The sequence below is a fragment of the Excalfactoria chinensis genome, chromosome 2, assembly GCF_039878825.1.
Source record: "Excalfactoria chinensis isolate bCotChi1 chromosome 2, bCotChi1.hap2, whole genome shotgun sequence".
Taxonomy (NCBI): domain Eukaryota; kingdom Metazoa; phylum Chordata; class Aves; order Galliformes; family Phasianidae; genus Excalfactoria; species Excalfactoria chinensis.
In genome coordinates, this window is record NC_092826.1 from 17,175,550 (window position 1) to 17,191,584 (window position 16,035).

At 38.4% G+C, this 16,035-nt stretch overlaps 1 protein-coding gene across 2 annotated transcripts in view; it reads left to right on the top strand.

The window, feature by feature from the left end:
• RSPO2 (R-spondin 2) overlaps positions 1-16,035 on the top strand; it is a 98,546-nt gene that overhangs the window by 53,578 nt on the left and 28,933 nt on the right. Inside the window, exons 3-4 of one of the 2 annotated variants that reach the window (XM_072328752.1) lie at positions 8,182-8,325; positions 10,013-10,201. In XM_072328752.1, the coding sequence (XP_072184853.1) occupies positions 8,182-8,325; positions 10,013-10,201 (333 nt within the window). The remainder of the gene's footprint in view (positions 1-8,181; positions 8,326-10,012; positions 10,202-16,035) is intronic. The other variant, XM_072328751.1, reaches the window with a different exon arrangement.

A 16,035-nucleotide genomic window follows, 5' to 3' on the forward strand; every position in this document is an offset into this window, starting at 1 on the left:
AAGGATCCTTCTAAGCTATTCTAGGATCCTGTGAAATGTATAGTCCAGCTGTATTTTTGAAATGTCTACTAGCCGAAGAAGTTCTACAGGGGAATCAGTGTAGGAGGTGGTATGGAGCACCAAGGAGTGCCAACAGCCAGTCAGGATGGCAGCCTGGGGATAAGACTGTAGCTCCAGGGCTGCAGAAGAAAGGTGAGAGTAGAAGTTGAAGCATTTTATGCTTCAGTTTGGTTTTCAAAGGTATTATGTTTCCTTACCATTCAACTTATTCTGACATCGTAAAAGCTAGTGGTAGATGTACTGTGGAAGGACAGTGTTTAACAACATCATGCTTTCTTTAACTGCAGTAAAGACTTAAGTATTCACAGGAGTGCTTTTTTTTGCTTAATCATAGAAAACACATGTACCTGGGTCAAAATTTAATTTATATTCTGAGTTCCCAGACTTTTGATTTTTTATTTTTATTTTTTCCCCTTAAAAGATGAGTCTGTCAATTGTTTAATGCTTATTATAACAGAAGAATTAGAAGAATTGTCTTACCATGACTGTGAGGAAGTAAACACATGCCAGGGAAACCTTTTTATGACTGTAGTTTATTCAATTTGAGTGTATCTCTAATTTGGGCCTGATTTGTAATCTAGACTTCTGCTTCCCTCCAGAGTTCTTTAACAAACCATTTATGTGGTGCCCTAATAAACATTGGGAACGATACCCACCTCAATTAGATATACTTTTGTAATGATATACATGGTCACTATTCACATCAGTATAAATGAGATAAAGCCTAAATCAAATGTTTTATTGTTCACTAGCTAAGTACCCTTTTTCTAGAACAGATCATTTTCTCTAATCTTAACTGATATATGCTTCATAACTATTACATAAAATAATAATATAATAGAATCATTTTGGAAGAAAATTGTTTCTAAAGTGCAATGGGATGCTTGGCTTACTGAAAATGAAGTCAAAGGACAGTTTAGTTTCTAAGTTTTGTCCAGAATTATTTATTTTTTTATTTTTTTATTTTTTTGCTACTCTCTTTCAGTAGTCTAAGTGCAAAGTCTAAGTTGTTCGAAATTTCTGTTTTAGGAGTCTTTTCTGATAAGAGCCCTTTTGAGGGAGAGATTCTCTTCCTCCAGAGGACAAAAAGATTTTGATGCTCTGGTTCTGTTGGTCTCCTTACCCTTGGTTTAGGTGGGAACTCAGTACTAGTTCATGGAGGGAGCTATGGTGATGCTTCTTTCTTGAGTATGTTCTCTAGCTGTTCTCAGGCATGGAAGCCCTTTGACATAATCTACCTTTGTGCTGTACTGAGATGTCACTTAAGTTCTTATTCTTTTATCAGGATAAATGAACAAATTACACAGTATCACTAGACTTTCCATCAGAGTCAGTATATATTTTGTATCATGAACCAAACTTTCAGAGCTCTATTGAAGGCATATGTCTTTGTTTAGCTTTGTTTCATTTAACTGCTAAAGGCACTTGAGCAGTGCACTTCAACTTAGTTTCAGCCCATCTTAGCTTCACCAAAGTAGTGACTTCTTTCCACCCTTTCCCCTGAGGGGTGAAGTCATGGGGCTGTGTATTCACAACCACTCCTGTGATGGTTTGTGATCAAAAATAGACTTGTAGTAAGTCAGTTTTTCTGACTGTTTGGTTTTTCATTTGTCGTTCTGCAAATGCATTTTTGTCATGACTGATTGTATCTCTTCAGGAGAGTTTTAGTATTTTTTTTGCCCATTTGGGTAACTATAGTGGGCTGTGGTCTATCTGATGGCATAAAAAAAGTTAGTAGTTTAAAACTGCTCTTGCTGCAGCAATTAGGACCTTTGCCATGGACTTCAGTGATGTCAGAATCTTGTAGCATTTACATACAGCTCTGGTGGGAATATGGTGTAACACTTTAAAAAGTGCCATCTGTTTAGAAATGGAGTGTGATAATCAGACATAACACCAGATTTCACTGAGTGCATTTTGAAGTCCAGACATATAAAGATGGTAGCAGAGGAAGATGTCTGGCTTTCCTGTGATCTTATGTATATTTTATACCTTTCAATTGGTAGGACAGAAGCAATAATTTAACTTTGAGTGCCAAGATAGAAACATTAGAAAAGAGAAAACTATGTTAGATGAGATACAGTGAGAGTGCTATAGTGAGTCTGAGAGGTCCTGGCTATGTAGTAGCAGGTTGTTAGTTCCAGTGGGATGTAGGGAGACACAATGTTGAGCAGGAATAGAAGGGATTTGGGTGTGGTAGGAAGCAGACCCACTGCTTGAATTGAGTAAAAGGGAAAGAAGAGGTAGAGTTTCTAACCTACAGACTTCTTGTTGCTAGCTGGATGGGAACAGCAGCAATGGAGCCCCTTTTCTTCACTGAGATTCTGAAGTTTAAGTGTCCTAGATTTTTGTTGCCCTGCAGTACAGTTGGCCTTGCAAAGGTATGTGATTGCTCTTTAGGGTTCTTCTGCACTACTGAATTAGTCATTTCATTCTCTTCTTGACATCAGCCTTCTGTATCTCCAAAGCATCCACTTCTAGGCTCCTCCTTCTTGCTACTTCCAAAATTTCCCAGCAGTTAGGAACCCTATAGTGACGGCAATTTTCTGTTTATTTTTAGAGACAAAATAAAAGCATTTTGAAGCATACTGGAGGCTGTGCATTATTTGTTTTCTTCCTTTACAAAACTGCTTCTATCTAAAATCTTAATGGGACAATTAGATCTACAGGTAATAAGATGACTTGCCAAAAGCAATTCTTCTCCAGATTAAAAACAAAAAAACATCTCACATTCCAGCCTGTACAGTCAACAAATGTACAGTTGGAAGAGTAGCACAGTTAAGTTGGCATTTTACAGATGTTATAGTTGGAAAGATTATTGTGGTGGAGAAGAGACAATAAAGGAAGAAATGCTCACCTGTACCTGAGGATCTAGGCTTACAGAGGAAAACTCTAAAAAGGAGGAATCTCCAGGAAAAGAGATCCTTCCCCAGTGGCTGTCGGCCCTTAAATGGGGTCCAGGTGAGGTGCAACCATGTTCCACCCCTTCTGGTCACACATCTGAACTTCCATGGCTCAACAGTTCACATATACAGTTGATTAAATTGTCAGTAAATTAACTAGTAATTTAAAAGGATTTAGAGAAGTAAGGAAGATTCTACTTTTCTTTGCCACACTTAGATGTAAGATGCTAAGGTGAAAAACTTCAACTGGTTAAAAGCTGTGGCAATCAGAAGGAACCAGTTCAGTTCTTTAACTGTTAGCAATATTGATTTTTTTTCATTCTCTTGTGTAAAAAATAAAACCACCTTTTAAATGCTATTTTTCTTAATCACAAATGCTGCTCTGAAAGTAGTGCCTCCTGTTTATTTCCATGGAAGCTACAAGAGATACAAAGAGCACAATTTAACAGAGCAATTTCTCAGCTACAAAACACCATTTTAAATATAGTACCACCACTAGTTTTTGTTTGTTTGTTTGTTTGTTTTTGCCAGCAATGAACAAGAAACCTGCATACCACACTCACAAAAATCTGCCTGTGTGGAAATGGTTCACTTTTTCACAGCTACTACAGCAGCATAATTGCTAGGAAGTTGAACAGATAGGAGTAAGAAGGCACCAAATCTGGACTATACAGTGGGTGAGATAAAATAATCCAGCTAATATTGACAATGTGCTCTATGGGCTTCGAGCTGGTATGTGTCCTGGTGTTACCATCTTTGCAAGAGAAAGGTTGTGTTCACCTCTGGTAAATGATATCCCTGAGCACTACATCCAAATGGCTCTTAAACACATCCAGGGACAGTGATTCAACCACCTCCCTGAGGAGCCTATGCTAGTGCTTGACTACCCTTTCCATAAAAAAGTGTTTCCTAATGTCCAACCTAAACTTACCTTGGTGCAACATGAGGCCATTTCTCCTTGTTCTGTCACCAGTGAGAAGAGACTTGCCCGGCTCTCACTGCAAGCATCTTACAGATACTGGAAGAGAGCAATAAGGTCTCCCCTCAGCCTCCTTTTCCCCAGTCTAAACAGTCCCAGCTCCCTCAGCCTCTCCTCATATTGCTGATTTTCCGAGCTCTTCACAAGCCTCGTTGCCCTTCTCTGGACCTGCTCCAGTACCTCCATGTCCCTTCTGTACTGAGGTGCCCAAAACTGAACACAGTACTCAAGATGAGGCCTCACCAATGCCGAGTATAAGGGCAGGATGACTTCCCTAGTCCTGCTCAATTTTTAAATGCATCTACTGATTTATTAAACTCAGAAACAGTTAATTTATTAATATCTCATTGATTAAAAAAAAAAAAAAAAAAAAAAAAAAAAGTAAAGATGATTTGTTTACAAAGCATTCCTAGAATCATAGAATCACAAGGTTGGAATGGACCTATAAAATCATTTAGTCCAACCATCCTCCCATTACTGTAGCTACAGCAAACTACTAAGCCATATCTTGGAGCTCGTCTTCCAGGCACTTCTTGAACACTGCCAGGGACAGTGACTCCACCACCTCCCTGGGCAGCCATTCCAGTGCCTGACCACTCTGAAAGAAAAAGATTTTTCTTACGTCTAATCTAAATCTCCTCTGGTACAACTTGCAACCATTTCCTCAGTTTCTGTTTGTTGCTTGGAAGAAGAGGCCAAGTCCCTCCTCATCCCAGCCTCCCTTCAGGAAGCTGTAGAGTGCAACAAGGTCTCCCCTGAGCCTCCTCTTATCCAGGCTAAACAATCCCAGCTCCCTGAGCCACTTCTCTTAAGACTTGTGTTCCAGACCCCTCACCAGTTTCGTTACCCTTATCAGGACACATCCCAGGGCCTCAATGTCTTTCTTGTAGTGAGGGGCACAAAACAGAACACAGTACTCGAGATGCAGCCTCACCAGAGCTGAGTACAGGGGGATGATTACCTCTCTGCACCTGTTGGCCACGCTATTTCTTATACAGGCCAGGATGCCTTTGGCCTTCTTGGCCACCTGGGCACAATGTTGGCTCATGTTCAGCTGAGCATTGACCAACACCCCAAGATCCCTTTCCTCTTCACAGTCATCCAGCCACTCAGTCCCAAGCTTATAGCACTGCATGGGGTTATTGTGGCTGAAGTGCAGGACCCGGCACTTGGCCTTGTTGAACCTCATCCCATTCACCTCAGCCCAGCGATCCAGCCTATCCAGATCCCTCTGGAGGGCCTCCCTACCTTCAGGCAGATCATCACCACCTCCCAGCTTGGTGTCATCTGCAAACTTACTGAGCGTGTACTCAATCCCCTCATCTAGGTCATCAATGAAGATATTAAATGTTAAACCATATAATCAGGTGAAGCCAGGCACCAAAACTAATATACTTTAAAAAATGTCAGTTTTATAAGCACTCTTCTGATAGTTTGCGATTGAAAATAGACTTGTAGAAAGTTAGCATTTCTAACATTTGGAATACTTTCTTTACCTCTTTAGTTGATTGGAGTTGTCCTGCAAGGCTTAGAGCTGCTTAAGCATCTTTAATAGTTTGAAACATCCCAAGTAGCACCTAATAATGTCACATTCCAGGAATGGTTATCACTCTGGTGAATTAATACTTCAGTTTCAAAAATGTTCAGATTTTTTTTTTTTTTTTTTTTTTTTTTGTATTTTTTCCAAAACTGCATCTTATACAGACTAAACAATAGGTGTTTCATATTTGAAATCTTAACCTTAGCCCAAGAGCGCCTACTATGTCTCCAAAACATAATTGTCATGGCAAAGGCTGTTCTGTAACACAAAATAAAACTCCCATGGAAAGTAAAGCAAGAGATACAAATAGGGTGGGAATTTGAAGTTTGATCAAGGAACTGGTAGAAGACTGAGTTAGTAGTTCAGTGTTTAAATATAGGATATTCACATGGTCTATTAAATAGCAATTGTTTTATGTAGGGTATCCCCAGTGTAAGGCAAGGCAAGATTTCACCTTATAAGTGTGTTTATATGTTATCAGGCAGTGGTGTTCTTTGTTTGATCCCTCTTCCATCTCAAAGAGTTCAAATGGAATAGACTTTAAACACAACAGTCTCCAGCGTGATTTGAAAGCAATAGTTAAAGCACTGCTTCAAAAATATATTTGCGTCAATTGGATATGAGGGAGGGTTGCATGATGCTAATTTTTCTTTTCATGTTGGTGTTCTGCACCTCATCATTGGACTAACTGGTTTGGAAAAACCTTGAAGTCTTTTCAAACTGCCTTGTGTGGGTGTGCAAGAGGCAAATGTTTTTTCTGAATATTTAAACTCAGTGGATGTTTGATTCAAGCATCACAATTAATATTTGCAGTACATGTGGAGTATAACAAACCAGATTTGCAATTAACTATTGCAGTACATCTGCAGAGCAGCTCACCTTATCATTTTGCCTTGCAGAAACATTCACCTAGGGAAGTTTTTTTGAGGTATTTATTGCATGAACACTGATATTCTGTTCTTTGGAGACTGGTGCAAACCTCGGGAGAAGGAAATGGTAAATCTTGGGAATTTCCTAAAGGAAGGCTGTGGGTAAGAAGGAAAATTTTGCTGCTGGTGTGCACAGAAGCTCTGGGAGTCTCTTTCAGAAATGCTGTACACTGGATTTGCTAGTAAATGGATTGTGTGATTGTCTCTACACAATGAAATTTGTATCTTTGGCAGTGGAAGACTTCAGATTTTGATTTGCGAGTCCTTTCAACACCAAAGATGTACCATCATTTGAAATTGTTTCTTTTTTAATCCCCTCTATGCAGGGTGTCTAATTTCTTATTCAGTGTCACAAGAAATCTGACCTGGAAAGTGCCTTCATAGTCTAGTTTCTACACAGAACAATTCCTCACCACCACCCAGTTTCTGTTGTGGTATACCTTCTTACCCCCTGAAGTTTATGAATAAATATTAAAATCTATCTCATAGATTGGCTAAATTTACAGTGCAGGGACTGGGATGCCAATTGGTGACTTCGGAAGTCCCTGTGGTTTGTTAATTCTTTTTACTTTTTTTATTTCTGGCTTTGGAGAAGAATGAAAAAGAAATGAATGACGCAAATGACCAAAACATTTAGTACATCATTACATGAAATGAGTAACAAATGCTTACTGCTGTAACTTCAGCTGAAGACAGGATACAGATAATGTAGTTTACATGAATTAGACAAATTTACTTAAGGAATAGATAAAAAATGACAAGCTCTAATGTGTTTATTATTGTTTCAGATATAATGACTTTTACTTCTGAAAGTTTTTCCAGTCTTTTTTTTTTTTTTTTTTTTTTTCCTAGGTATGTATGAGAGACTTCCATAACCTTCCATGGAAGTATTTCTGTTTTACAACAGAAATTTTTTATTTATTTATTTATTCATTATTTATTTATTTATTTATTATTTATTTTTTATTTATTGTTGTTGTTGTTGATATCTAGTTCATTACCAGTTTGCTGTGGTTTAGTGTGAAATAGGAAATTTCTGAATAGTCTGCTTCTGACTCTGTAGTCTACTGTGGAGGATATTTAACCAAAATTATTAGTGAAATTCACTATTTTACAAGGCAATAGTATTTTTTTTTCCTTTTTTTTTTATTTTTTTTCTCTTTCAGTCTTCTAATAAAGGTTTTTTGGTTTTTTTGCTTTTTATGCACGGACTTCAATGGTAATAGAGAAGTTACATTCAGAACAGTTCTATTTATTCATTTGTTTTTGCCTGTTAGGAAATGTATATGTGTAGATATAGAAGTCAAACAAAGCTAAATGTTTTCATGTATTATTTACAGCAGAAAAGGTGAGGGAAAAATTTGTACCCTGCTTGCAATGATAAATAATAAAGCAATTGCAATACATGTAGCACAGATCTAATTCCCAAAATAAACCGTTTGTCTTATGTTCCTTAATATTGATTACAAGGAAAATAATGTGCATTTTTCCTCCAAAAAGATCAAATCAGCACACAAGCCATTTAATTGGAAGCTTTTATTTTTTTATTAGAAAACAGAATTAAAAGGGCATATGGAACAAGAGATGCAGTGAACTGGTTTCTCCTAAATAGTGGATAGATTCTCCTAAATAGTGGATAGATTTCAGGGTGGCAATATATCTCAATATGGTACTTAAGATCTTGTTATTCTATCCCTTTACAAATCCTTTCAATCTGAATCTTCTCCTAACTTAGCAGCATTTTTGTTCCTTTTGATTTTTTTGATTCAGGATGCAGAATAGAAAACTGCGACTCCTGCTTCAGCAGAGACTTTTGCACCAAATGCAAAGCTGGCTTCTACTCCCACAGAGGCCGCTGTTTCAGAGGTTGCCCGCCTGGATTTGCTGCCTTGGAAGAGCTCATGGAGTGTGTGGGTGAGTCTTCCAGCCCAGTAGTGCTGCTGAAGCCAATTTTTTTTGCCAAGTGTCCAGGTTTGAATGCTGACAACAATGTTTTTAAGCTGATGCTTAGTAATTCCTCTACAGTGCCTGAAAGGAGGTTGTAGTGAAGTGGGAGTTGGCCTCTCTTCCCAGGTAGCAGTGATCAGACAAGAGGTAATGGCTTCAAGTAGCACCATGGGAGGTTTGGGTTGGGCTTAGGGAAAATTTATTCTCAGAAGGAGTGGTGAAGCACTGGGACAGGCTGCCCAGGGAGGTGGGAGATTTGCCAGCCCTGGAGATGCTTAAGAAAAGGGTAGATGTGGCCCTGAGTGATGTGGTCTAGTGATATGGTCATGATGGATTGATGGTTGCAGTAATGATCTTAGTGGGCTTTTCAATCTTAATGATTCTATGATTCCAATTAAGAAATATTCACTAAAACATTGTGACTCGATCTCTTTCTCCATATAAATATATATATTGCTTCCAAACTTTGAAAGGATACGCTGTTGGGAATGCTGTTCAGCATCTGAAGTTCTGTCCTGTAAATCACCTTGTGTGTACATCTATCTGTAACTCAGAATTTGTAAGATTTCAGGAAGGCCTCCTTTTGCTTAGAACTTGAATGCCCATTGAATTTTCACCTCCATATAAGTTACCTGCTCCTTTTTCTTTTTACAGAATCCAGAATCCAGGGGTACAGGGCAGATTGAACATACGCCCTGTTCATGAAGCTCAGCAACATCTGGGCTTCAGAGTCACTTTTGTTTTTTCTACACCTCTCCCCTGTTCTATTTTGCAAGTAACAAGAAAGCAAAGGGTGGGATATAGCAGCCCATCTAGGTTGTTCATTGTATCACAAGTGTTGTACTGGGCATTCTTACTATAACTGACACTTTTCTGCTAGTGGAAGGGGAAATTTAAAATAACAAAAAATAAAATAAAATAAAATCCCCCAGCAACAACAAAAAACGTATAAGTTCTGAAAGCAGGAATATATGTAGGTGGTCACAACGACAAATGAAAAAGATGATGTGAACTGGAGGAGAGTGAGAAGTAGAAACTCAAGTTGGTCTTCTATATTTTGACTCTCTTGTTTCAAAACAGGGTAGATAATTCTTTGCAGGCTCTATAAAATCTGTAGCACTGAGTTCAGACTTTATTTTTTCCAAACGTAAAACAGAAAGTGTGTTTTTTTTAGTAGAAATTTTATTTTGTAACTCTGAGTCAGCTCTGGCAACTTTGTGAGTCTCTTAGCTTGGTGTTTTACCTTGAGGTGTGGAAGCTACCAGCTTCCAGCACAGACTCCTCGTTTTAGGAAAAGTCCTTTTGTTTCATGATGGACAGGACCTAGAAATGTGAACTCTTGAGATTTGTGCATCTGGGTGACAAACAAGTAGGATTTATCAAAAAAAGGAAAAAAATCAAACTCGGCATTTGAGGAGGGCTTTGGGGCTAATATGATGTCCAGACGGTCAAACTGATAGTGTGACTGTTTTATGCTTGGGGTGATGTAGACTGAAAAGATTCTGTGAGATATTTTGTTTCTATGTTTTTGCCAGTAAGTAGTAGAGCTTTTAAGTAGTACATTCTAATTTAGTGGTCCTTGCTAATTAAAAATCTTTAAAAGAGAAGGAGAGAACCAGAAGAATATCTAACAGGTTTTCTTTTGCTTTATCAGAAGGCTGTGAAGTTGGTCAGTGGAGTGAATGGGGAACTTGCAGCAGAAATAATAAAACATGTGGATTTAAGTGGGGCCTGGAAACAAGAACAAGGCAAATTGTGAAGAAGCCAGCGAAAGACACGATACCGTGCCCAACCATTGCAGAATCCAGACGGTGTAAAATGGCTGCGAGGCACTGTCCAGGAGGTAAGCCTAGAGCATGCCACAAAAATCTTTATGAGCATTCCTGAACAGAAATCCTAGTTCTAACTTGAAAACAGAGCTATTTCATCTCAGCTCAAGCAGAAATCCTGTCTCTGCTCTGCTAGACAAGGCTGATGGGCAGTAGTGCTTCTGCGGACCTAATTTCTGCAGCATGACTTGAGGAAAAGGCTCAGTATAGCAATGGGCAGTCTCTCAGTGGACCGTGAAACTGTTTTCCTGATGTGGTTTTTCAAAGAGGTATCTCATCAAAGAACATGCTATAGTTCAAGCTGCAGCATAAGAACTGTAGGGACTGTGGAATATCTAGTTGTGTTGCACATTGCAGGAAAGGTCATGAGTCTAAATGTTTCTGCAGGTGACAGTGCTGGTGTTATGGGTATTTAAATTAAATGAAGAAAGTTACACATGGCATTGTTAGCTGGAACTACTAGCTAAAATGTTACTTGTTCTGAATATTTTGTTCTGATCAGAGCCAAATGATGCTAGGTTTGAAATGAATAGAACAGTGATGGACAATACAGTTTTTAGCATGAGACCTGCTTGTGGCAATTGCTACAAGCTGATTAAAGAAGAAACACCATGATAAAGAAGATTCTAAGACTTCAGTTTTGTGGATCAGAAGAGTTGTTTCAGAAAATACAAACTGAGAGTGAAAGGCTGGTTTCCCACAAATCCTGAGGATTCTAGTCCATTCCTTTCTAGGAATGGAATTCCCTGATGGTATTTTTGGAGATAAAAAATAAATACATACAAAAGTGCAGGTTTGCACTCTCTACACTTAGTGCTGATGATTGCTACTGTACCAGATGTCTTATCTCCTGCTTTGTTGTTTGTTTCAATTATGATTTTCTACACGGTTGGTCTACAGTCATGTTTATCATATTTCATTTAGCTATCAGGCCGCCCTTTTAGTCATTCAAAATGCTTAGCTACTTTCTCAGTCATGGTGAAGTACCAGGAGACCGTCCTGTTGGTTATGGAGTAATTCCAGTCAAGTGGATTTTCGATTGCTTCTGTTAAAGAAGAGATTCTGGGACTTGAAAAAATGCAGCATTTTTCCAATGTTAGAAATTTCATAATTCATATTTTTAACTGAGGAAATCAGAGAAAATGCAGTTAGTGGCACTCAATGACCAAAGAATCATAATCCCTGGAAATATCTGTTGAGAAGTTACGTTAAATCCTTTCATCTGAGCCTCCTCAGTATAGAGACTCACACAGATTTTAATGGATTAAATTGAGCTCAGGAAGTAAGGATGTTTTTGGTAGAACAGGGTCAAATAAAGTGCTTTTGGCATGTTTTCTATTTATGTACGTTTTACTGTTGCTATTTATAATCCACAGTACAGAAAAACTTCTGAAACCCATTTTACATTTGCAAAAGAAATGAAGTTAAATTCAGTTTTCCTACTAAACACTTCAGTTTCATATTTATCAGGGATTAAGATGTTACCCATCTGGCCATATGGCTGTAGTACAAGTCTTGTTGATAATTCTTTATCGCTTTCCTATTATGTGCAGAGTTATAGAGATGCAAGCTGGAATGCAAGTGAAAGATGATTTCACTTTTTTCCTACTGAAGCCAGCAACATGTAAGAGGATACTCTCCTTGATTTCAAAGTAGATATGTTACTTTGTAATATTTTCTTATTTTCAGTATTAACTGATTTCACTGTTATTACCAGATGGGACTGTCACATTTGTATATCTGTTCACATTATGTATGCTACCCTGTGGCTTGGGTGTGACGTGACTCATACAGAAAAGGGTTAGACTTAGAAAAAGATGGCTTGGATCATTCAGGACACCTCCTACATATGTTGGTCTCTTTCTGATCAGTCTTTAGCTCAAAAAGAAAGAAAAATAGATTATTATTGTTATTATTTAAAGAACAATTTGGTTACAGGGAATGGGGAAATTATCAAGCAGAAGTATGGGTAAATACATATTGCTATCTTAAAAATTTCTTCATGCTTAGTACAAGCATTCACTTTTTACCTCTCCTTTTTGCATGCTCCCCAAGTTCACGTTAGTAAATTTCTTCTTTAACCTTCTTTTTTTTTTTTTGTACCCTTGAAGTACTTGTAATACTCATGTTTTGTATTAGGCATTACAAAGGCAAGCTAAACAGCTTTCTACTTCTAATATTCCATGATGCTGCAGATCCTCAGGCTGTCTGATACACAAATATTACTCTACACAAAAATGTTATTTCTAGTAAGAATCAATGTGCCATTCAAGAATGCTTATTTTGGACATGAGGATGAGATATGTCTGCATTAATTTCCTAATACTGAAAGGGAGAACATCATGAGGTGGGAGGGAGTTCTTTCCTCAACACAGACATATAACTTGATGGACTTTATGCTGTTTGATTTGTTTCTGAAAGCTTATATTATCCTATTGCTGCAAAGGAATTAAACACTTCTGGTGCAGCAACAGTAAAAACACCCAATAAGGGTGCTTCCTTCTTTAAAACAACACATTTCCTCTAAGAGTGAATGTGTTAAAAATGATGGCTTTAAATTGATAACATGCACTACTAAATGTCAAAAATGGCCTTGTCATCCCCTCCTCCCCTGCCAAGCTTGATGCTAACTACATTCAATTTCTTTTGTAATCAGTCAAAGGAAATTTGGATTTCTCTTTGAATATAAAGAAGGTTTTATTCATGAGAGGCTAATCAGATTTTTTTTTTTTTTTTTTTTTTTTTTACTTGCATACCCAACTTAGTTATAGAATCATTGAGTCGTACTGGCTAGAAAGAACCTAGAGAGGTCACATATTCCAACTCACTGCTCAAGGAGATGATCACTTCCATGCTGTCCTGCTAGTACAGTCAGTATACTGCTTGCCTTCTTTGCTGCTATACAGCAGCATACAGATGGCTCACATTTAACTCAGTTTTAAGCAGGACACTTCAGGGCCTTCCCTTCAGGCAGTATATTTTTCAAGAGTTTCTTCCATCCCACATTCAGGACTCTGCATTTTGTGCTGAATTTCTTGAGGTTTCCTTCAGCTACAATGAATCTCTCTTTTCTAAAAGAGAATTACAAAAGAGCTCAGAATAAATGCAGCACCAGTGTAAGTGGTCTCTTTGATAAGAGAGATTATTATGTTTGAGCTTCTTGGCTGCATCTGCCTTAAAGCATGCAATCTTGAGAAGTTTGTAAGCCAAGATGCACTTTTCTAATTTGAAGTATAATTCTAACTGTTTCATGCTTTTGGATCTATCTTTTATCCAAATGAAAGCTTAGTTGGAAGTTCTGATTATTAGTTTATGTAATTATTATTTGATCTGTTAAGTTGCGTGTCTGTGGCTAAATGCCTCACACTCTAAAAAGAGATGTAACATGATGTATACTTAATTTAATGTACTATAGCAGTCTAAGAAAGCACTGTAAAACTAGCAGATTTACTGTAGAGATGCAGATATAGTACTCCATGTTAGTTTCAGAGTTGCTTTCATATATATATATTTTAAGGGCTGTATTAATTTTCAAGAAACTCAAAAAGCTTTATAATGCATGTAAGAATCTGTATTGGAGATTACGCCTTACGCCTGAAACCTCATAGATTTGCAGACAAAAGTTAGATGGTGTACCTCTCTGCCAACACTGCATTACAAAGTAACTGAAATACAGCAGGAAACTAACAAACCTATGCAGATATTTTTTTGTTTATTTGTCTTGTTCCCTCCCGCCACTGGGATAGGAAAATTAGTGATTAGTTTTTGGAGGAGTGTACTCCTCAATACTTTCATTTCAAAGCAGTGAATAAAACTAAGGTGTATTTATGCTGAAAGGTGAGCAGATACTTTCTTAGTGCTGATGAATGAATAACAAATCTATTAACTCCTGAAAAAACAGCATGAAATATTGATGTTTTAGCTATAAGATAGGCATGGAAAAGTTAATATGAACCATATTTTTCATGCAGAGCAATGTGTTGTTTAGTTAGAAATACTTGATGGAATTAGTTTATGAAATCTTATTTTAAAATTTACCTTGCACACAAAATATTTAAGATTAATTTGTCTAGCCATCCTTAATATATCTCTTTATATCTATATATAAAATAAGAATGTCACTTCTACTTTCATTTTGATGGGTGAAGTTCTGCATTTTATGAGTGAGCTCAACCATTATGGTAGTGGGTCCTTCAGGTTCAAGGTAAGATATTGTAACATGGTTACATGGCTATTAATTTAGTTATTTAATAATTACATGGAGAAGAAAAATGTTACATTCATTTGTAACAGAGAGATGTGCTATGCAGAGGGGAAGGCCTGGGGAACTAAGAGGTGGCAAGCTTTACCTTACTTCTTGGGAAATCATAGAACAAGTCTTCAAGATAACTGCTTGCAGGCAAATGAAGGACAAGAAAGTGTTTTCAAATGTGTTGTCTTAAAGCAGCGTGGGTTTGAACCTGATTTACCTCCGAGATGAAACAGCTGCCTCTATGAATGAGCGTAGAACAAGGGCAAGGCTTCTGATAGACTCCTATAATATCCTTCTTGACAAACTGAGAGATAGAAAAGGTTGTACCTTTATCATAACTCATCCAACAAAAGCTCTGTGGTTTGGGAAATGGAGCATATTGCATACTAGTAGAGGCTGACATCATAGGATCATAGAAAGTCCTATGTTGAAAGGGGTTCCTGAAGACACCTTTTTCAACGCAAGTGGTTCTATGATTCTATGACACTGGGCCATGTCCATCTCCTGACTCCACAGAGGGAGTGCTGTTTTAGTGAAACCTAGGCTGGATTTGTTTGTTTATTCAGTGAATGGCTCATTTCAGTTTTAAACTTTTAAGAAGCTTAGTTCTTTGACTTAGACAGAGCTAAAAAATGCTTGTACCTTTACAAGGCTAGAAGTAAGATCTGCCTGAACAGACTGACCTTTAAAGGGTATCCTTCAAGACATCTGATTTCTTTTTTAGTTTTCCAGTGCCCAATTAATGTCTTATAATGGACCGCGTATACTTGAGTGCAGGATCTTAGTTTTATTCACCTTGACTGGACATTTCAGTCTGGCCATTATGCATTGTTTTATCGTATTGCAGAAAGATAATTTTTCAATTTATTTTCAAAAGGTTGTCAGTGAATTCACAGAATCACAGAATTATAGGGGTTGGAAGGGACCTCTAGAGATCATCGAGTCCAACCCCCCTGCCAAAGCAGGCTCCCTACACCACGTCGCACAGGTAGGCGTCCAGGCGGGTCTTGAATATCTCCAGAGAAGGAGACTCCACCACCTCCCTGGGCAGCCTGTTCCAGTGCTCCGTCACCCTCACCGTAAAGAAGTTCTTGCGCACATTCGTGCGGAACTTCCTATGCTGGAGTTTCAGCCCATTGCCCCTAGTCCTGTCCCCACGCACTACTGAAAAGAGACCAGCCTCGCCACTATGGCTCCCACACCTCAGGTATTTATAAACCTGGATCAAGTCCCCTCTCAGCCTTCTTTTCTCAAGGCTAAACAGACCCAGTTCCCTAAGTCTCTCCTCGTAGGGGAGATGGTCCAGGCCCTTCACCATCTTTGTGGCCCTCCGCTGGACTCTTTCCAAGAGATCCCTGTCTTTTTTTGTACTGGGGAGCCCAGAACTGGACACAGTATTCCAGATGAGGCCTCACCAGGGCAGAGAAGAGGGGGAGGATCACCTCCCTTGACCTGCTGGCTACGCTCTTTTTAATGCACCCCAGAATGCCATTGGCCTTTTTGGCTACAAGGGCACACTGCTGGCTCATGGCCAACCTGTCGTCCACCAGGACGCCCAGGTCCCTCTCAGCAGAGCTCCTCTCCAGCAGGTCTTCC